Source organism: Enhydra lutris, unplaced genomic scaffold (assembly GCF_002288905.1).
Source record: "Enhydra lutris kenyoni isolate GAN:26980312 unplaced genomic scaffold, ASM228890v2 scaffoldscaffold17, whole genome shotgun sequence".
NCBI classification, from domain to species: domain Eukaryota; kingdom Metazoa; phylum Chordata; class Mammalia; order Carnivora; family Mustelidae; genus Enhydra; species Enhydra lutris.
The window spans coordinates 35,317,984-35,341,116 of NW_019154101.1; the positions used below are offsets into that span (position 1 = coordinate 35,317,984).

Here is a 23,133-nt window from a genome sequence, read left to right on the forward strand (position 1 = left end):
AAGGTAGTACTGATATACCCTACAACATGGGTGACTCTTAAAGGGATTATGCTGAGCAAAAGAAGACTCAATACAAACTGATCCCTTCATAAAAAGTACTCCAATATACAAATCTATTCTAGTGAAAAAGTTAGGATTTGTATCTGGTGGGAGATGAGGGCAAATTGATCTGAAAAGGGATACAAAGGAACCTTCTGGGAAACCAAAAGTGTTATGTTTTGATAGGAGTATATTTTATACAGGTAGATCTATTTGTCAGAACTACCTAAATTATATACAAGATTTATGTATCTCAAGGTATGTCAATATTACTGCAAAAAGCTAAATATTGAACTGTTGTTGGTATTTGATTGTTCTTAATGCTGTTGGGCTGGCAGTTCTAAAACTCCTTACTCTGTATTCTATGATTGAGCAAATGAGCAAATATATTGAGAGAGCTAGGTTTCTCACTTCTGGGGAAAGAAGTTAGACTAGGATGGGAGAAGACTAGATTGTGTTAATGGCTTTGGATTGGAATTGGAGATGTCCATATTATTCATGCTTTTAAATATATTTGATAAAGCAAAGTAGATACATGTGGTAGTATAGTGATTATATAGTAGTATAGGTAGTATATATGTATACTATAACTGTATATATGTACAAGTATGTATATTTGTGTATATACATAGAGCGTACATTCATAGATGGGTGTATACATGCACATAAAATTTAGTTCTTATATGTCTGTATCAGAGGGACCTGGGAGCAATGGTGCACCAAATAGCAGTGAGAGCACACCCCAGTGTCTTATTTTGGGTTCCAAATACCATTCATCTGTGAAAAGAGCCAGGACTCTTACAGAAAAGGCTGAATTTAGGACTGGGTCAGGAAAGGTGTTAGATGAATTGGACCTTTGTCTTGTGCCAGAAAGTAAAATCTTCCTATGATCTTTGGGACATGTCAAAAGGATCCAGAACCAGCTGGAAAGGGTTTCCACTGTCCATGTCAGGGACAATTTGAGCATCAAAATAGAATGATATTAATAGATGAAAACTAGTCAAGTAAAATAAGAGTGGATGGGTCTGTACTGAAACATACTGAGAAATACATGAATGAATTGATGAGTGAATGAATGAGTGAATAATGGAAAAACAGAAGGCCCTTTATAATAGAACTCTAATAAATACAGAATAATGATAAAAGTAGAAATCATTGATGAGGTTTAAAACTAATAGGTGGGAAGTTTGATGAAGAACAGGATATTTACTTTAGTCTCTATTCCCTCAAATTGCTTATTTTAAAGGAGGAAGTAATAAGTCTCTGATAGAGAAACATGGTGTCTGACACCACTTTTAACCAAGTCATCAAACATGACACAACCAGTATCGGGACCAACCAATACCAACCAATACCATATGCTTTCTAGTAAGATGAAGTGAAAAAGACAAATATCACTTCAGTGCTAATCCTGATAAAAATGCATAATCTGAACCTAATCACGAGGAAATAAAACAAATCCTAAAAAATAGACGTTTTACAATTGGGCTGATTTTTTTTTTTTTTTTTTAACATGAAGATCAAGAAACATTAACAAAGGCTTTTCAAATTAAAGACTAAAAAGACATGAAAACTAAATAATGCAAACTTCTTAAATTATATAAACCCAGGGAGGTAGTAACTATGGGGGACATCATTGGAACAATTGACAGAAGTTGTTCGGACTGCAGGTCATAGAATACTCTTATATAAAGTATTAAATTTCCCGATTTTAATAACTATTGTGTATGAGACTGTCATCGATCTTAGAAAATGCATAAAGAAAGGATAAGAGGCACAGTGACTTCCAACTTAATCCTAAATGGTACAGGAAAAAAAAGTGTGATACAATTTGCATATTAATATATGCATAAATATGTATGTATTAATGGATAGATAAAAATGCAAACACTTGGGGAATCTAAGTGAAAGGTATGTGAGAGTATCTTGTACTTATGGCAAAACTTTCCTAAGCTTGATAAAACTGCGTAAAAAGTTATTTCACAGAACTATATATATAGAGAGAGAGAAGAGAACTATATATATGTATGTATGTATTATTTTACATATTTTTTAAATGTTCAGTAAATCTCCATAGGAAATACATGTAATTTGTGACAACATATAATTCAGTATTGGAGTCATTGTGGTAATAAATTTGTCGAATATGTATTTTTCAAGCATTTCTCATTGTATTTTGTCCATTGTTCTGGGAGTTAGAGCCCTTGTTGTTTATATACTATATTTGGGAGAATTGAGGAACTAAGAATATCTAAGTATTATCTTTGATGTTACCACCCATTTGGAGATAATTCCTTTCTTTTGTATCATTAACTGCTTTGAAATGTTAATGGAAACTATGGATTCTCTCCCATGCATTTATGTATTGCATTTTTGCATATAATTCAGAGAGTTTCACTGACAACCTCAGCCCTGGCCACTAACCCTTCTTTGCAAGCCTAAGTCAAACTGTGTACTCAAGTGTAATATTCACATTTATTCATTAGCAAAAATGTTTTACTCTAGTTCAGTGTTTTTCAAAGTGTGGCTGCAAGACAACCAACTTCAGATTCATTTGGCTATTTGATTTTAAAAAAAACATGGATTCCAGAATCTGCTGTCCTTTCCTTGATCATCAAATATCAAGCTCTGCTATACATCAAGCATGGTTCTAGGCACAAGTAGTGCAGCAATGAGTAAAATCCCTGCCCTCATGGGAATCCCAGTCTTCTGGTGGAGACAGTGAGCAAATTAATATATCAAAATGTCTAGTATGTCAGATGATGAGTGCCATAGCAAAACTCAAGGTAGTGTTAGGAAAGTTCATTTCAGTGGGGTGGTTGGGAATGGCTTCACTAAGAAGCAACATTTTAGCAATGTCCTTGAAGAAGATAAGAGAATGAAATGTAAAGATGTTCAAGAAGAGAACATCTTTGTCTTCGTAAGACAAAGTGCAAACCCTTTGAGGTAGTAAAGAGGGTCTATTCAAGTTTAAGAAGTATCAGTGAAGATAGTGTAGTTGAATCTGGAGTGAGAGAGGAGACTGATAGGAGCTAAGGGTGAGGAGGAGTTCAGCTAGAATTGATGGAATTTAAGTGCTATTTTTAAAGCATTTCATAAATTAATTAAAGTATTTCTAGTGGTCAAGGATGGAAGTAAGTTGGCCCATTAGTTCATTTTTAAATAATCAAAGTGAAAGGTAATACTGGCTGAGATCAAAATTTGCAGTAGGAAAGGTGGTGAGAAGTAGTTGGACTCTGAATATATTTTGAATGGAGAGTGGACAGACTTTAAAAGATTTGTTGGTAGATTGTAAGAGAAATACAGGACTAAAAATAACTGCAGTGATTTGGGCTTGAACAACTGCAAGAATGCCATGTACTGACATGGAGAAGAACAAATTTAGTAGGAGAAGATCAGAGTTACTGTTGAACTCCAAATGCTTTGAACTATCAGGTGTACAGTAAATTGTTGAGATGAATTGAAAGTTCACAAGAGAAAACTGAGCAGAGAATATGAGTTTGGGATTTGGAGCATAGGGTAATACTTAAAACCATTACACTGAACAAGATCATCCAGGTAAAGTGTTAGAAGAGAAGAAGAAAAGTCCAAGAACTGAAGCCTGTGGAGGGTTCCCCACTCTGTAGATAAAAAGAATCAGGAGCACCCAGCAAGGCAAAAACAAAACAAACAAACAAAACAAAAACAAAAACACCCAGCAGAACTTGATAACCAGGAAAGCCAGTGAAAGGACATTACAAGGAGGAAGACGTGCTCAACTTTTCATGCTGATAGAGTCAAGTAGGATGACATCCAAACTTTGGATTTTGTAAGAGAGAAGTAATCTGTAACCTTGACAAAAGCAATTGTAGTGGAATAAACACTTGACCAGGTGGGTTCAAAACAAAAATCCAAGAGACAGAATGGGAGCATACTCTTTCAAAGTGGCTTTTTGGCATAATAGAAAATGATTTTTATCAGATTTTCCATAGTTTGGACTAAGAATTTATTTTTTTATTATATCCTCATGTGATTTTTATATGTACTGGGTTTGAGAACCCCTGCTGTAGCCTTTGGTTGGCATTTGCTAACCGGTCATTCTTCAGTGTAGCAAATGCACATGATTTAAAAATCAAATGAAAATTCTTACCACCACTGACTCTTGTGGCCAAAATTTGCAGTTGTCAGTGATTCTCATCAATCTAGTTACAAAACAGGAACTTAGAGGCCAGGGACAAAAGTAAAAGTTCTTTTTGTAATTCCTGTTTCCCAGAAAGGATGTCTAATCAGCCAAAAGGAGTTAAAAGATCTCAAAAATATTGACATCTTGAAATTTTCCTCTTCAAATATTCTTTGATATCTAGCATCCTTCATTTTAAAGAAAACAAAATTTAAAAGCAAATTAATTTTGAGTACAACTGCCAAAATTTTCTGTGAAGTATTACAAGTTCCAGTTTGTGGTGGTGTCTTGAAAATAGTACGGAATAAAAAATAAACGGTTGTATTGATTTATCTGCTCTGGGGAAATTTTGTAAAATGTATTTACTAAAATGAAGCCATCTCACGTTAGAGTAATGTTTTTAAACTTCACATACTAATGAAGGAACTCAACGTGGTTTATACATCTTTACCCTGTTTTTTACTGTGAAATTAGGAATGAAGGAACCTCCTAAAGTTATCATAATACAACTTAACCCAGCTTAGTCTTTAGATGGTGTTAAATTATTTTGAGCCAAGAAAAATCTGTCCTATTTTTAAAGGTCCCAAAGGAAGGCAAATTAAACTTTCCTAAGCAGTTTATTCATTTTCTTTCAAAAGGGTCCTCTTTATATATACCAAATTATAGCCTCTATTAATATGCATTAAGTAGCTGACCTTTTAAAGCCAGTTTTACCTTATTTCATATATTCCCATCTGAGTTACAAATTGTAGTGTGTTAATTGTAGCATATTAAGGTAGCCCTGAATGAGTGGATGGCTTCACTGCAAAATAGTGCAACTTTGGGTAAGTCATTTACTTTTGTACTGCCATTTGCTCCTATTTATAATATTGGATTGCAGAATCCTAAGAGAGAAAGGTGAAGAAAATATCATAGACTTTAGATAGTACAGTGATGGAAATTATTGCTTACCTTTCATTTTGGACTCCAAAGTTCAGACCTGCCTGTTCATCGTGTTATCCCCAACACTTCGGATCTGTAACTGACTTGAATAAATGATTAATTTATGTGCTGGTAGGGAAGTTGTTAAGAGAGTAAACATTTGAACTGAGCCTAAGGAGACTCTTGTTGGAAGAGGAAACCATGTTTAATAGGAAGACTAGTAGGAGAGAAGACTGCAGGTGAGAAAGAATCTCATCTGGATTGAGGGGAGATAGTAGGAAATAGAATAGACTGAAACAGTATCCACAGTGTGGAAGGCCTTGAATTCTAGGTTAAACTGTATTTACTTCATTGACCCAGTATTTTAATATCTCAGAGCCTTGTGACCTGCCTAAATTTCAAGGTTATTATGAGGGCCAATTAAGAGAAAAATGTGTAAGTGCTTCAGAGCCTGTAAGGTACTATAAACACGCTGGTCCACAACTTTACTCCTGTCTTGGATTTATCTTACTTACTCAGCTGGTCCCTGGTATGTGTCTTCCATCTGTGGCAAATTTACTTTTTCTCCTTCATTCTCTAAATACTTCATTTACTTCTGCCCTTCTTCCTTTGCTTGTTCTTTTACTTCTCTCCACGATAGTCTTACTACTACTTTCCATCCCATCCCGCAAGACCAAACTAACATACCATTTTACTTTATCAGCTGTCCATTATTGTGGACTTACCAAAGAAACAAGTTCAGTACTTTCTACCTACTATATTTTTATAGTACTATTGTTTTGTATTTTATTTTTTTTATTTTTTTATTTTTTTAAAGATTTTATTTATTTATTTGACAGACAGAGATCACAAGCAGGCAGAGAGGCAGGCAGAGAGAGAGAGGGAAGCAGGCTCCCCGCTGAGCAGAGAGCCCAATGCAGGGCTCGATCCCAGGACCCTGGGATCATGACCTGAGCCGAAGGCAGAGGCTTTAACCCACTGAGCCACCCAGGCGCCCCTTGTTTTGTATTTTAAATCTCTATCCATAACAAGATGATCAGCTCTCTAAGGTCAGAAGTCAGTGTATTGACTTGTTTTATATCTCCCTTTTGCCTATCTTAGGTCTTAACTAAAAGCAATTATTTATGAAGCGTTAAAAAATGTTGAGATTATCTGTATCTTAGGTTTTCCCAAAAATAGGGAAACTTTAAATCACTGAAAACTTGAAGTAATTCCCTTCACTAGTTAAGTGGCTTTCCTAGTATTTAATTATATAAAAACATAATTCATATTTAAAATTGTATTGCATGGAGTACTGGGTGTAGTACATAAACAGTGAATCTTAAAACACTGAAAAAGTAAAATAAAATTTAAAAAATAAATAAAATAAAAATAAAATTGTATGTGAATCCGTTGATTGGGCCCACCCATTTATAGTATGTGCTAGTACAGGGTGTGTAATTTTATCTGGAGATGAGATAGAAGATTAGTAGCCAAAGACAGGAGGGAAAGCAGGAGAACAAGAGTGTCACAAAAACCAGTAATAGACAGTGTTTCACAGAGTTTGGAATGATTCGATGTTTTGTATGCTGCTAAGAGGTTTGGTAAGATAATACCTACAAGTGTCTGTTGGATTTGCCAGCATGGAGAGGGCTGTTGGTGACATTGAGCACATTCCTTAAGTGAACTAACAACTTAAGTGAGGTGGGGGCTGGTACATGTGGGCTCACTGCCATTAAAAGGCATGGCACATTCAAATTCTCTGACCTGTTATGTGCTGAAAATCAAACAAAAGAAACTTTTTTCTCTCTAGAGTGAATCAACTGGTGAAGAAGTGAAAAGTTAAATGTGGATACTTCTAAAATGTTTCTTTATAAAGTAATAAAGTAGAATAAATTAAAATCATACCTGGAAGAAAATGGTAATCAGTGTAGAAAAGTTGTTTTTAGTAGAACATAGATGGAAGATTGTTTGATTAAAAAAAAAAAAAAGGGAAATATACAAATTCGGTAATTTGAGATTTGGGGGTTAATTCTTTTAGATTTCTATATACCAATCTGTAGTAGTATCTAGATAATTTTGCATCAGATACTCAACTAAGTATCTGTGCTGTATGCTGTTTTAGTACTTACCAGTGACTTAGTGGGTCTTTGCAAAAGGCATGTTGCAGTTGTTTTCAACATAATGAAAAGTGTCTTATCTAAAACTCTAATGTGCATACAGATTGCCTGGGGATCTTGTTGCAGTCCAGATTCTGATTTACGAGATCTGGGATGTGTTGAAAGATTCTGCATTTCTAACAAGTTGCCAGTTGATACCAGTCCCTGAGTATCATAAATGTCAATTAAAAAATAAAAACTAAAATTACCCCTCCAAAACTCTTACAGATTTTACTTTTTTATATTTTTGAGGCAGATTTTTGTCTTAATGTTATAGTGTGTAGCATAAATTTCGAGGCAGAAAAGAAGAAAAGGCAACTAGCAGGTTCTTTACTGATATTTTCAGTTCTTACAACAACCCCACGAGGTATTACTTTCCCCTTTTTGGAATTGAGGTAACTGAGATTCAGAACTGGTAAGTAGCATGCTATAGGGTTAGAAGGTCAAGTTTGCTTAGCTATCTGTCTAGTGTTTGTTTTAGCCACTGCATCATCTTAGTTTTCCTTTTGTTTTCACAGATGTGTTTTTATAGATTTGTACAGATCCATTTTTTCTCTCTTTGGTGGAAATAGCTCAGTCTACTATTAATATCTTTATATTAATTTTGAAATTCCCTCATTTAGCCTAGTTCTCCCCTGTGCATAAGATTTACAGGTTTTGCTGATGGACATTCTCATATTTCCATTGCAGACCTTTTCTGAAGTACAGAATCATAAGCGAGAACTAGGTATGTGCTTGAGGAAGATAGCTTTTTATGGTCTTTTGAGCCCTAGACATTTGGTAGAATCCAGTGGTAGGATGGGGAGGTTGCCAGATTGTTTCAGAGATGTAACATGCAAAAATGGGTTTTATCTCAGAAATACCATAGGTTATCATAAATGTATCTTTTTATTTGACTTCTTACTAGAATTTAATATTGATATAAAATTAATATTGATATAAAAATATTCCTTCTAGAATGTGAAACACAGAAAATATGCAAGGTGGAAGGCAACATATATCCATAATTGTTTAAAGAATGGAGAGACTCCTCAAGCAGGGCCTGTTGGAATTGAAGAAGATAATGGTATGTATTTACTTATTTAAGTAAAATGACTTAGTAGAATCATAATTGTTCCGAATATTATCCATGATTTTTCGAAGAAACAGTACATTTTCTTTTGTTCCATCAGGTCCAAAATCCATGAAAATTAGGGGTAAAATAAGTTTAGGGACAGTGAGAGATTAAGGCCAAACTGCTCTAATATCTGTCTTTATCAACAAGATGGCCTGGCCATCTCCTACCTATAATCAGATTTCATTCTTACATAGAACAGGTAATCCATTTATAATTTATAAAATATTCCCAAACCACAAAGGACACTATTAATTTTTACATATCTATTTGAGGTGAGGTTTTTTTTGGTCCGAGGGGTAGGTAGTACATTCACATGGTTTAAAATTTATAGGGGATATAAAAAATATATGAAATGAATTTCTCATTTCCATCACATCCCTCATTTGGCCAGATTATACCAAACCCAGATAAATAAATACTATATTGTTTTAGTTTTTTGTGTCCCTTAACAGATGATCTTTTATGAATTTACAAATAAATAGGAATACACAGCCTCCTTTTTTATATACTATTGGTAATATAGACACTTCTGCACCTGAGGTTTTTTTGTTTTTTTTTTTTTTTTTTTTTTTTGTAAATTTTTTTTTAAGATTTTATTTATTTATTTGACAGATAGAGATCACAAGTAGGCAGAGAGGCAGGCAGAGAGAGAGAGGAGGAAGCAGGCTCCCTGCTGAGCAGAGAGCCCAATGTGGGGCTCCATCCCAGAACCCTGGGACCATGACCTGAGCCGAAGGCAGAGGCTTTAACCCACTGAGCCACCCAGGCGCCCCTGCACCTGAGTATTGTTTTGACTTAATAAATGCATGAAAGATTCACCATTACATAATAAGTAGTTTTGTAAAATTAAATTGTGAAAAAATAAGGGTTTTTACCATTTCACTTTTACCATTACCATTTCACTTCACCTTTCAGTTAGTGTGTAATTGAAAAGAAAAGGAAGGACCTTTTTCACTTGTTTTTATTGATTAGACATACAAGAAATTGACTATTAGGAGAATAATCACTGTAATCTGCATTAAAATTCTAGGTGATCTTTGTATTTTGTTATACAAATTTTAGGCATCTGTGAAAATGGTCATTCAATGCACGAGTTTCTTAAACCATTTCTTAAAGGGTTAGATAATAAATATTTTAGGTTTCTAGGTCATGAGGTCTTGTGGCAACTTCTCAGCTGCTCTTATAGTGCAGAGGTGGCCACAGGCAATATGTAATCAAATGAGCATGTCTCTGTTCCAGTAAAACTTTACTTAACAAAAACAGACAGCCAACCTGTTGGCCAGAGTTGGCTGACACCAGCCTAATCCAGATCCTTAGATCTGTTTCTGTAGTGAATTTATTAAAAGATTTCCTAATGCTGAACCAGCTCTACATTTTGTAATAAACCTCAGTTGGGCGCTGTGTATCGTGTAAGACGGATGAATCACAGACCTGTACCCTTGAAACAAATAATACATCATATGTTAATAATAAACTTCACTTGGCTCTGTTTTGGGTTTTTTTAATTGCTATATTGATAGATTCATTTCACTACTGCTTATATTAATAGATTGATTTCACTACTACTCTATTGTTACCAGCTTTACATTGAGTAATAAACCTCATGTGGCTCTGTTTTTTGGTTTTGGGTTTTTTTTTATTATATTGATGGATTCAGTTCACTACTATATATTTAGGATTTTTGAATTGACATTCATGAGTAAGACTGGTCTAGTTTTACTTTGGGGTGTCAATGTTCTGCTTACTCCATAAGTATAATCTGAATATTTCTAGTATTTTTTTATGCTTTGGAACATTTTGAATCACCTTAGAATTTCCTTTCCCTTAAATGTTTTCTAGAAATTTTTTCATGAAACCAGCTGTTCCTGGTTCTGGGGATGGCTTGTTGGCACTACTCTTCCATGGGAATTAATCCTCTTAGATTTTTTTTTTTTTTCAATTTCCTCAATGCCCAGTAAATGAATGTACACTGATGAAATTAATAATTTAGTTCTTATGGGCCATTTTAGTGACTTCTACATATATGTGCTGTCCTCACAGTTTTTCAAATGACAGTTACATTGCAGTTCTGCATAGTAATATATTGTACATATTAAGTATCTATAACAAAATATAACAGCTATCTTGAGTATTTCCATAGATCAGTTAAGAATGAATGGGTAGCAAGCACGCACATGAAATGATGCTGAAATCTTTAGTCATTAAGGAAAAACAAATTAAGACTATAGCAAGCTATATCATACCTACTAGAATTTAGGGCTAAAATTGAACAAACCGATAGTCCCAAGTGCTAATGAGAATGCCAGGTAGCTGGAACTCTCACATATTACTCATGGGAGAAGAAAAGGAAAACAGTTTGGCAGTTTTTTATAAAATTAAAAATACAGTTGACACAATATCTGGCAGCCCCACTTCAAGGTATTTTTTTACCCAAGAGAAATGCAAACATATGTCCATACAAAGGCTTATACATAACTTAACAGCAGCTTTATTTGTAATTGCCAAAAGTGGAAATAATTCAGATGCCATCAGCCACTGATATTTGCAGCAATATGGTATGGACTGATTTCAGAAGCATTATGCTAAGTGAAAGAAGCCAAACACAGAAGGCTACATATGTATTATATGATTGTATTCATATAACTTTCTGGAGAAGGTGGTGCTCTAGGGACATAAATCAGGTAAGTTGAGTACTTGGGGTGAGGGAGGGGTTTACTACAAAGGAACATGGGAAAGGCTTGGGGATGACCAGAAGTGGTGGTTATACATTGTATAAGTTTTATGTCAAAACTGTATACCCAAGATGTGTGAATTTTACTGTATGTAAATTATACCTCAGTAAACCTGCCTTTAAAAGACAGAGGAGATGGGAGGAGAGAACAAGTGAGGAAGACAAGAAAACCTTCTTGTTCTGTTTATTATTTAGAGGACTATTTAAAATGTTACAATGCCATTTGGTGAAAAAGGTACACTACAGTTTTATATATGAATACTCTAAATTATTTTGCAGTTTGTCTTCTATAGATGCAAGCTTTCATACGGCATTTCAGGTTAACTTTTTCTTATCTATTTGTGAAAAACACTTCGTGATATGTCCTTAACTAATGTTATAACAGTCTTTTTCACATAGAATTTTTCTTACAGTCATTTTCTGTAATAAATACCTTGCATTCATATAGTGCCTTAAAGCTTACAAATCATTTCCACTTATTCATACCCTCGGAAATCCCTTGGGGATAGTTTATGTTATTACTGTTGTACACAGGAGTAAGTTGAGATTCCACATGGGTTAGGGCCTGCCTAAGGACATAGAATCATGAAACAGAACTAGAACTTGAATCCTGGCCCTCTTATTCTGAGTCCTGTGTCTTTTTGGTATTTTGTTCATTTTTTTTATACCCAGTGCCTCTGTTTTTTAAATACTTCCTTTCCTACTTTAATACTGACCATAATCAGGAATGTTTTATGTCTGTCCTACTGTTAACAAGTGTCCACAAGAATATACCCAAGATCTTTAGGCTTTAAGCAAGAGTCACCACAATGTGGCATCAATCTATTTTACCAGTTTTATTTTCTGTTCCTCTCTTGTATTGTCTTGGGTGGGTCAGGTTGCCATAACAAAACACCATAAACTGGGGTGGCATTCATTTTCTCAGGGGTCTAGAGGCTGGAAAGTCCAAGACCAAAGTGGAGCAGAGTTCTTTTGCTCTTGAGTGCCCATTTCCTGGCTTTCAGACATCAGCCTTCTCTTTGTTCTCATATGACCGAGAGAGAAACAGATCTTTCCTTTTTATAAGGCCACAATTCTATTAGGACTCTACTCTAATGACTCATTTAACCTTAGTTACCTTCTGAAGAGCTTATCTCCAAATATAGTCAAATTGGTGATTAGGGCTTGATCATATGAGTTTTGCGGGGACACAGTTCATTTCATAGCACCTATATGTTCTCTTTATTATAGTCATAGATGTTAAGAGCTGGATGAATAGAGACCTTCATCTCTTTCTTTAACTATAAAACCATTCCTCCCTCCTAAATTGCTTATCTTTTTTTACCTATCTGAATCCTGCCTATCTGTGATGTTTTCTCCTTTGTCTGAATTTCTGCAGAACTATTTTATGTATGTATATGAAGTCTTATAAAATATGTAGCACTTAATAAAGTACTTTCATAGTTTATGTTAATATTTGTTATTTATGGAACGCTCGGTATTATCGGGCATTGTGCTAAATATTTTACATATATTAGCTAATTTAGTTCTCATAGCTTTTGAAGGTAGCTGGGCATTTTCTGTTCAAGTTCTAATAACTAGTTAATGAAACTCAGGAGTTGAACCCAGACCTTCTAATTCTAAAGTCTGTGCTTTGTTCTGCATTTAAGCAGATGAATTTTTTCCTTTCAACCAGTTTTACAAGAAAATTTCTCAGCCAGTCATTAAAACTATTAATTTCACATTCTTGTGAGACCATAGTACCAATATTACAGGGTACATTTCTGTGCTTCAGATATGATTTAGAGACCTAAATTTGGAATGAACTCCCACTTCCCAGGACATATCCTTGTTCTTGCATTTTTAAAATGTAATTATTTTTCATTCATTTTTAAAGAAACTTATTTTTTTATGTCATTTTGTCAGCATTTCCGGGTACCAGGAATGAATAAAAGACATGATCCTTATAAGAGCTTACATCTTCACGGGGTACAAAAGTTTTAATAAGCAGTTATAGTAAATGGTAATAAGAGATTGTGCCTGAGCTAAGTCTCAAAAGAGAAGTTGAATTAAGTTGGGTAAATGAAAAGGAAGGATGGTACAAATTTTTTAAAACAAAGCAAAACAAAAACACTTCAAAAGCAGCAGGGAGGCAGATTGAGATCTGGCTAAGACTGTAAAATCTGTGTGTGGGGGGGGGGTGATTTTTGAGAGTGAATTGGAGAAAGATAATTCTGCAGATTGTGAGAAGAATTCAGGGGCTATTAGTGATCTAAATTATAAAAAAACAAAAGCCTGGGTGAGATATTGACATGGGGATAAAGAGAAGGAAATGTAATCAGTAGAACTTAGAACACTTTAATGAGGGAGGAAATGGATGATGATCCCTAAGTTTCCAGCCTTTCAAAGAAATGACTAATACAAGGTTGCAGGTTTGCTGGGAAAAAATCAAGAAAAGATACTGAGATGCTCATTTGATTACTACATGCAGAACTCCCAGCTGCCAATTACATACTCATCTAAAGATTGCAGGAGAAAATTCTGGGCTAAAAGAACTTTGGAGTTGTCAACCTAAAAGCAAGAGATGAAGCCAAAGTAAAATGTTTCTTCACCCAGGGAGGATGGATAGTTTAAGAACTAAGGCCAAAGATGAAACATTTCTTCACATTCAGTAATTACATTAAATTGGAAATTGAAGCTGAACCACTTCTATTACCTGATGATATTTAAGTAACCTTTACACACACGTATTTGTAGTAAATATAATCATGTTGTACTTATCATTACCTTCTAACATCTGATTTGGGAGATACTTCTTGTATGTGGTTATACATATATTCTTAAATACACCATGCAAATAATATTTTTTTGTTTTAAACATATTTGGCTTTAGTAGCATTTCAGATGTGTCATTTTAGATATATATGTATTTTTTAAAGATTTTATTTATTTATTTGACAGAGATCACAAGTAGGCAGAGAGGCAGGCAGAGAGAGAGGAGGAAGCAGGCCCCCTGCTGAGCAGAGAGCCCGATGTGGGGCTCGATCCCAGGACCCTGAGATCATGACCTGAGCCCATGACAGAGGCTTAACCCACTGAGCCACCCAGGCACCCCTCATTTTAGATATATTAATATGCCTAATAAAGAATCAGTGTTATTTTTTCTAGATATTCTTTCAGTGACTTCTAATACTAACATTTTCAACTCATGTCCTTGAAAGTATACATTTTAATAATTATCATGAACTCTTCTGTTGTGATATGGTTGTTTTAGGCTTTTTATAATACTAACTTACTAGGGACGCCTGGGTGGCTCAGTTGGTTAAGCAGCTGCCTTCGGCTCAGGTCATGATCCCAGCGTCCGGGGATCGAGTCCCACATCGGGCTCCTTGCTCATCAGGGAGCCTGCTTCTCCCTCTGCTTCTGCCTGCCATTCTGTCTGCCTGTGCTTGCTCTCTCTCCCTCTCTCTCTCTGACAAATAAATAAATAAAATCTTTAAAATGAAAAAAAAAATACTAACTTACTAGATAATTAGATATATATAACTTTTGTTATGTTTTCCAAAAATTAAGCTTACATGGAGCTTATAATTTCTTTCATTATTTTTATTCAGTTTTTATAGAGCCTCTAAGTAGAAAATTGGGAGTTATAGAATACCAATAATCCTTTAAAATATAAAGGAGAATATTTTCACTGTATGCTTTTTCAAAAGAACAAAATGTAACCTGATAATTTAATCAAGTGTTAATGTCATAACATCTAACAGTGTCTGCTCAGAAATGGTTTATGGGGGCGTCTGGGTGGCTCAGTTGGTTGAGCAACTGCCTTCGGTTCAGGTCATGATCCCGGACTTCCAGGATCGAGTCCCGCATTGGGCTCTCAGCTCCTTGGGGAGTCTGCTTCTCCCTCTGACCTTCTCCTCTCTCATGCTCTCTCTCACTCATTCTCTCAAATAAATAAATAAATAAATAAAATCTTTAAGAAAAAAAAAAAAGAAATGGTTTATGGCTCTTAAATGGTTTATGTCCTTAAATCTGAATGTGTAAGAGAAAAGTCTTCTTCAAAACCTTGATTCTTCTTTTCCGAGTATACTGTTATATTCTCTTGTGTTCTTAAATTAACTCTAGGGGTAAAATGTATTATGTTTAACAAAAGTCTAATTCTCTGTTATTCTGGAATTAAATTTCTAGTAAAACCATAAAAATAATGGATACTACACCTTAGAGTAAGAAAAAAGGGAAAGATACTTCTGAAAATACTGCTGTGTGCAATTAAGTCATATTATCAAAAAGTACATAAGGAAACCATATGATTAGTACAAAAACAGTGTTCCAGGAAAAAAATAAGGCTCAACTGAAGGGAACTGTGTTAACATTCAAACTCTAGGTTTGCATGTCTGTCAACTCAGTATCTGCAAAATGATGCTATTTTTAAGTGGTTGTTATTAACCTATATTCAATAAAAAAATAATATCTTTTATCATATTTCTACTAATTTAAAATTTCCCTCTTTGGGGAAACCCTAAGATACAGTTAACTTCAACATTTTTTAGTCTCAGTAAATATTTGCTGCTAATTAAGACCTGTAATTGGAGAACATAGGAGATATAAAATAAGCCAATATATTAGTCATCTAAAATGTAATCTTAAAGTTCCCTAATCTAGTGTTCATGTCATAGCTTTTTACAGTACTTCCTCAGAAATGGTTTATGGCTCTACAAAAAAGATATAATTTTACATATATACACTTTCTGAAGTATTTGAAAATGAGTTGAAGATATGCTCTTTTGCTTCTCAGTACTTCATTCAAATCTGTTCAGTTGATTTAATAATCTCCTTTGTGGCTCTAGTCCAGGATTAACCACTGCATCTGTCTTTCATGTCTCCTTAGTTATCTTTAACCTGGAATGGTCCTTCAGCCTTTCTAGGTGTTTCTTGACCCAGTGGTTTTGAAGAGTACAGGTTAGTTATAGAGTGTCCCTCAATTTGGGTTTGCCTGATGTTGCCTCATAATTAGATTACAGTTATACATGCTTAGCAGAAATACACCAGGATGAGATTGTCTCCTATGTCAACATTGGAAGGTTGTATAATATTGGTGAAATATTGGTGATATTAACTGATCACTCAAGTAATGTGGTATTTTCTGGGTTATTACACTTTAAAATGATTTTCCCTTTGATATTAATAAGCTGTTTGTGTTACTAATAAGTTACTGGGGAATAAGTCCCTTTGAGACCATGTAAATACCCTGTTTTTAATAAAAAATTACCCCACTGTCTTTAACATCTACTGATACAAATTAAAGTTTACTGTTTGCTTAGTATATAATTCAGTGACTCAGTGACTTTTGACACGCACACCCTCTAAATAAAAAACATTTCCATTACCCCCCAAAATTACCTCATACTCTTTCCCAGTCCATTCCCACCTTGAGAAACAACTGATTTAGTTGTTTGTTTAATAAAAAATTAGTTCTGTCTGATTGAGAACATTGTGTAAATGGAATCCCACGGTGGTGTTTTGCACCCTTTCAACACTGTATCTGTGAGATTCATTGGTGTCTTGTGTAGCAATAGTCCACTCTTTTTTACTGCTGAGTAGTATTTTGTAGTATGGATGCCATAATTTATCAGCTCATCTGCCAATGAATATTGTGGCTGTTTCTAGTTTGAGGTTATGATGAATTAAGCTACTTGACATTTAAATGCATTTGGTTTTTAGACATACTTCACATTATATGTAAAGAGGTAGCATGTGTTTCTTCGTGCTGGGTCAATAACTAGAATAAAATTGTTGGGTTGTGTGTGTGTGTGTATATATATATATATATATATATATATATATATTCTAAAGTCAGTGTACCATTTATACTTTCATCAGCCATGCATTAGAGTTTCTGTCCCTTTGTATCCTTGCTAGCACCTTGTATTGTCAGTATTTTTAAATTTAGCCATTCTGATCCATATATAGTGGTTCTTCATTGTGATTTAATTAGCATTTTTCCCCCAATGGCTAAATGATACTGAACTCTGTTATATGTGTTTACTGGATGTTCATATATATTTATTTGTGAAGTGTCTGTTTAAATCTTTTGCCCATTCTTTTTTGTTGTGGTAAATTATACATAACAAAGTTTACTACTTTAATCATTTAAATGTACAGCTCAGTGTCATAAAAAGCACATTCATATTATTCAGCCTGTCACCACCATCTAACTCCAGAATATTTTTATCTTCTCAAATTGAAACTCTATACCCATTAAACTATAAGTCCCCTTTACCCTATCCATTCCTAGCCTCTGTTCACCACTGTTCTGTTTTCTGTCTTTGTCTCTAGGTACCTCATGTACGTGGAATCAGACAGTATCGGTCCTTTTGTGACTGGCTTATTTCATTTATTGTAATGTCTTCAGGGTTCATCCATGTTACAAGATGTTTTAGAATTTCTTCCCAAAGGCTGATTAATATTCCATTGTATGCCTATACACATTGTATTTATTCATCCATTGAAGAACATTTTGGTGGTTTCTACCTTTCAGTTGTTGTGAGTACTACTGTGACCATTAACAAACTTGCCCGTTTTTCATGGGTTGTCTGTCATTTTATTATTGAATTATTTACAAATTATGCATAGAAGTTCTTTGTTAGATGCATGTTTTAAAAATATTTATTACCATTCTATTGCTTCCCTACTTGTTTTCTTACCTCCTTTTAATTACCAAAAATCTTTAATCCTGGCAAAATGTAGTTTATAATTTTAAAATTTTTATGGCTACTTCTTATGTCTTATGAGATCTTTATCTATCTCTACCTTAAAAATTCTTTCATATTTTTAATCCTGAAGACTTATCATTGGAGCTGTTACTTTTGTTTGTGAAAGACCTTAAATTTTTTCATGCATACAGTGTGAGGTAGGCTGGATTCAGGATTCTTTCCTCCATAAGGATAGCCCGTTATTCCAGCACCATTTGTTAAGCATTTTCCTTTCCTTGTTGAATTTCTTCGGTTCCTCTGTCAAAAATTCAATTAACCTTTTAAATGTGATTCTGTTTCTGGATTCTTTTCAGTTACGTTGGTATGTTTTTCTGGTTGGTACCAATGGCACACGGCCCTCCACCTTTTTACAATAAACCTTGGAGTCAGGTGGCATAAGTTCTCCAACTCTTCTCTTCTTTCTCAAGATGTTCTTAGCTATTCTATGCCTTTGATTTCAACATAAATTTGGAGTAGGTTTTTCAGTTTCTATTAAAATAAAAAACAGCTGAACTTAGGTTTGATACTGCGCTGAATTTATAGATCAATTTGGGGAGAATGGATACCTTAACAAAATTGAGTCTTTCATTACATGAATATGGTGTATCTTTCCATTTATTAAGCCTTCATTAATTTGTATCGACAGTATTTTGTATTTTTCAAAGTAGAGATTTTGTGCCTCTTTGGTTAGAATTTGTTTCCAAGTATTTGACATTTTTTCATTTCCTTGTTTACTTTTAGTGTATGAAATATAATTGATTTTTGTATAATGATGTTGTATTGCACAACCTTGCTAAATTAACCTATTCTGGTGGTGGTTTTATAGATTTCTTGGGAGTTTCTTTGTAGATAACCATGTTATCTGCAAAGAGAGACAGTTAACGTGTCTGTTACTGGATTTAGCTACTTCAGCTTTTGTCTGCTTGGTAATTAATAGTTTATCCTTTTACTGTAAGCATATGAGTCTTAAAGCATATAGGTGTTTCTTGATTTGGGTTTTGTTCATATGTTTGTTTAGTCTATCAACATCAGCCTTCAAAATAGTGTTTGGTCCATTTAATGTAATTATTGCTAATCCTAGATTTATTCTGTTATTTTTATCATTTGTCTTCTGTTAGTCCCATCTGTTTTTGTCTCCTCTTACAGTCCCCGCCCCCGGTGAGTTTTTCCTCTTTCTTTCTTTTTTTTTAAGATTTTTTTTTTTTTTTTTTTTGAGATTTTATTTATTTGCGAGGAGAGAGAGAGAGCATGAGAAGGGAGAGGTCAGAGGGAAAAGAAGACTCCCCACCAAGCAGGGAGTCTAATGTGGGACTTGATTCCAGGACTCCAGGATTGTGACCTGAGCCGAAGCCAGTTGCTTAACCAACTGAGCCACCCAGGTCCCACTAGTTTTTCCTCTTTCATTCATTATGACTACAATTTTCTCTAAGTCCTTGAACATATTTATAGTACCCGCTTTAATGTGATTTTTTTTGCTAATTTTGATATCTAGGTCATTTGAGAATCATCTTTCCCCCCCCCCCCCCCCTGTTTCTATTAATTTTTATTGTTGATAACATCTTGTAGCTCCCCTGCATTTTCTCATCTTCCTCTTCCAAGTTCTTTGTTCTTGTTCTAGCAGGAAGTTAACATGCCTGAACTCAAACACTGCCTGTCTTTCTTTCAGCTTTAAGTCTATTGCTCTCACCAGGAGCCTCTAGAATTTTCCTGGAGTGTGCATGCATAGTTCAGGGTCATACAGTATTTAGTGGGGGTTTATACACACATTTCAAGGCTCACTTCTCTGCAACTCTTTCTTTTGCACAGATTGTTGAGTGCGTGCAGGTGAAAACCCACATGAAAACAAACCTTACCTGGTGAGATTTTTCTCTCCAAAGGGCCATCTTTACTCTAGTTTCTACCAGCTTTTAGTCACTTTCTAATGCCTTTAAAAACTAGAGGGAGGGGCTCCTTCCCAGGAGGAGAAAATTATTTTAGTGTGTATAAAGTATAAATACATCTACAAGGTTACTTAGTAAAATGTGTATCTCGGAATAGGTAGGTTTTTTTTGGTTGATTAAAATTATCCACATTGAATATATAATATATTATGATCAAACAAAAAAACTTATTTAAAAATTTGATGGGAAATAAATTGATTTCGGAAATCTCTTGCTCTCACTTACATTTTAATTTATGAGGATTCCCAAAAATGACTGTCATTTTAAATAGACTGTCACTATTTAATTTTCCCAGAGTAGCTTTCAAATTCAGCTAATAAGATAGTATATTTTAAGTCTGAATTTCAGAACTTAAAAACACAAAGTCTCTACACTTAATCTTAGCCAAAAGGCCGAGAAGGGATTCTACACAAATTCTCTTATTATTCCTTTCTGTGCAGGTAGCTCTGTGAAATCTCATTCCTTTGTTTTTGTTGATTAACCTAATACTTTGAACAGCAGACACACAGGTAATCATTTAATGGCTAGTTGAATGATGAATAGAGTGAAGGGCAGCTGTCAGAAAAATAGGCTATGGATAGTATAAATGTGACATGTTTTGCCAAAAATATCATTTATCATAAGCTTAAAGAAAAGATTTTATAGAATTATAAAGTGTTACCTTGAAGTGACAATCATATTGTCAGGCACAATTAAGTGATTTAAGGAAAGAAAACAATTAAAACTATTATTTTAAGAGCTAGAGCCTACTTATCAATTGCATTAAATAGAATTGCATCCAAACATCTGTTTGTCATGTCTGTATAGCAAAATAAGAATGTTTGGCGTTTTTCTTTCAAAATACCTAGTTTAACTGTACATATATATTATACAGTAGACGTTGAAGAAAATGAAGATGCTGGAGCAACATCCCTGCCAACTCAGCCACCTCAGCCATCATCTTCGGCTTATGATCCAAGCAGCATGCCGTCAAGCAGCTTCACTGGAATTCAGATTCCTCCCGGTGCGCACGCTCCTGCTAACACGCCGGCAGAAGTGCCTCACAGCACAGGTAGGAAATTAAAGCTTAACAAGTTTTGAACTCTCCTTTCATAAATGAGGACCACACTTTATAGTGTGTTTATGCCTAAGCATGATGGTCATAAAGTATGGTAAGATCTTTAAATTCTATTTGAGCCCACAAAACGATGTTACATCCTTTTTGTTGAAGTTTGAATGTTAATTGTCCTTTTGTTTTTTTGAGAAGTGACCAAACATTTACAAACATTACTATAAACTTTATATTTTTTTACTAAGAATAGCTTCTGTGCTTTTCATGTGTGGTGCTATTTTCTCTTTCTTCCCGTCTGTTACCTTGCCCTTCACTGTTCAAGAGTAGCCCTGAGGTATGCGGGTCTTCTATTATAGTATGTTTTGATCAGTGTCCCACTGTGTCAGCAAGATTTGATTTTTCTTGCCTTATTTCCTTAGGACCCAATCTCTGCCCTCAACGTAGATACTATTAATGAAGGGAGCAGACATTGAGGCACACAATCTCAGTAGCAGTGGAATCACAGACAACTGTAAAGAAGGGGTGTGGGTGTGGGTTAATATTATAAACACTTGACTGAAGGAAAAAAGGGAAGTGATAGCTACTTTGAATAAATCAGCATTGTATGTCTGTTTCTCATGGAAAAGATCTAACAACACTAGTTTCTAGTAATGAGTCGGTGTCAGTAAATAAAAGATAATTTTTAAAACTACAGATACTGTTCCATTTATTTGTATTATTGACAAAGTGTTGCCCTTACCTTCAAATAGAAGGGCATTTAAAGCCATAATTTGCATCTTGAAGTTTTTCCAAAAATTGTTCTTAAAATATTTCTTTTATCTCAGCATAAATGTAATCTGTGGTAGTAAACTGTACAAACATTTCAAAATATTTAATTCATAGGATGAAAATTTCTAAGGTTTCTATTAAGTACCACACCATTACTGACTTTGAAATTTTCAGCCTCAGTTTAGGTCATTTTGCATGAGTTGAATAGCATTTAAGTTTTCTACTTGACTACCATAGCACCAGTTTTTATTAGTTTCTTTCCTCCTATTTTCAAACCTTTAACTTTGTATTATCTACAAATATGACTATTATTTTTGTCTTGAAGAATATTGATGAATGTGATTATTTTAACACTGATCTCTTTTGTGTCATCATTCTATATATTTTACTCTGACTTTGCTTTGCTTTATGGTCTGTATGATGAGTTTATTAGACAAACCAATTTGAGTTTGTTTTGTAAGTAAAATTTCACAGAACACTATTATATTTTATTTTCTTATAGAAATATTCAGTATTTCCAGTGTAGATTAATATAAGCAATACCAGCTACTTAGATGCATTTGCCTTGGATAAATACTACTCTCTTCTAGTGAATTTAAACACTAACAGGAGCCTCTGACACACCATATTTATAGAAGGGCAAAGTGAGAATAAAATGTACTTTGAAGTGAAACAGTATTAGTTATTAGTTCCTGCTCCTTTCTAAACCACAAACTCAAATGTTATGCAGCCTCTCAGCCTAGGTTTTGCCTCTTTCTAAAATGAAATTAAATCATATTCTCATGGTGATTTTAATTATTAGAGAAAAAGTTTGAAAATTCACTACTAACTGTGCCTAATCACAAAATCAGTGTTCAGCAAATTAGCTTCCTTTTCCTTTTTTTCTCTTCCTTCCTATCTCTGTGCCAAATACAGGGTATTTAAGAGCAAGCTAATGAACACTTAAAATCATTTTGTGAATCAAGGGAAGTGTCACCTTTGGGGATAGGATATTGACCTTAAAAAAAAGTTGCCTAAAAGCACTACCATGTTAGACAACATATCGTAGGGCAAAATTCTGATACAAGCACATACATACATATATTTTATATATAGTTATACAGTGTGTATATAGAAGAGAGAAAGCTTACTTCTGGGAGGGCTGTATTCGGGTGAAAAAATAAGAAATTGCTATTTTTATATAAGTGATAACATCTTAGTAGTTTCATATGTTCACACTAACAGACAGTATGTCCTGTTTAGAATATCCTTGACATATATAGACTTAGATATTGAGGAGATAGTCTTCTATTAGAAAGTTTTCTGGCATGAACAGTTCATCTTGCTCCAGCTAACTCTGGCTTGAGCCTTGTTGTGTTTTTTTTTTTTTTCTTTTTTGTTCCTCTGAGTGAGCACATAAAACCAAAAACCTTGGAACTTCTTTAGGGTGAGGTCCTGTCTTTTACTTTATGTACACTCTTACAGGCTTAGCATTTACAAAATTATCATAGCTATTTTATAAATTAATTTTAAGCAACTGTATTAACTATATTAGA

General features: G+C 34.3%; 1 protein-coding gene across 3 annotated transcripts in view; it reads left to right on the forward strand.

The window, feature by feature from the left end:
• LOC111147602 (vesicle trafficking 1) overlaps nt 1–23,133 on the forward strand; it is a 64,499-nt gene that overhangs the window by 31,029 nt on the left and 10,337 nt on the right. For 2 of the 3 annotated variants that reach the window (XM_022503742.1, XM_022503743.1), the window contains exons 5-6: nt 8,215–8,323; nt 20,657–20,830. In XM_022503742.1, coding sequence (XP_022359450.1) covers nt 8,215–8,323; nt 20,657–20,830 — 283 coding nt within the window. Of the gene's footprint in view, nt 1–8,214; nt 8,324–20,653; nt 20,831–23,133 lie in introns of all 3 variants that reach the window. The other variant, XM_022503741.1, reaches the window with a different exon arrangement.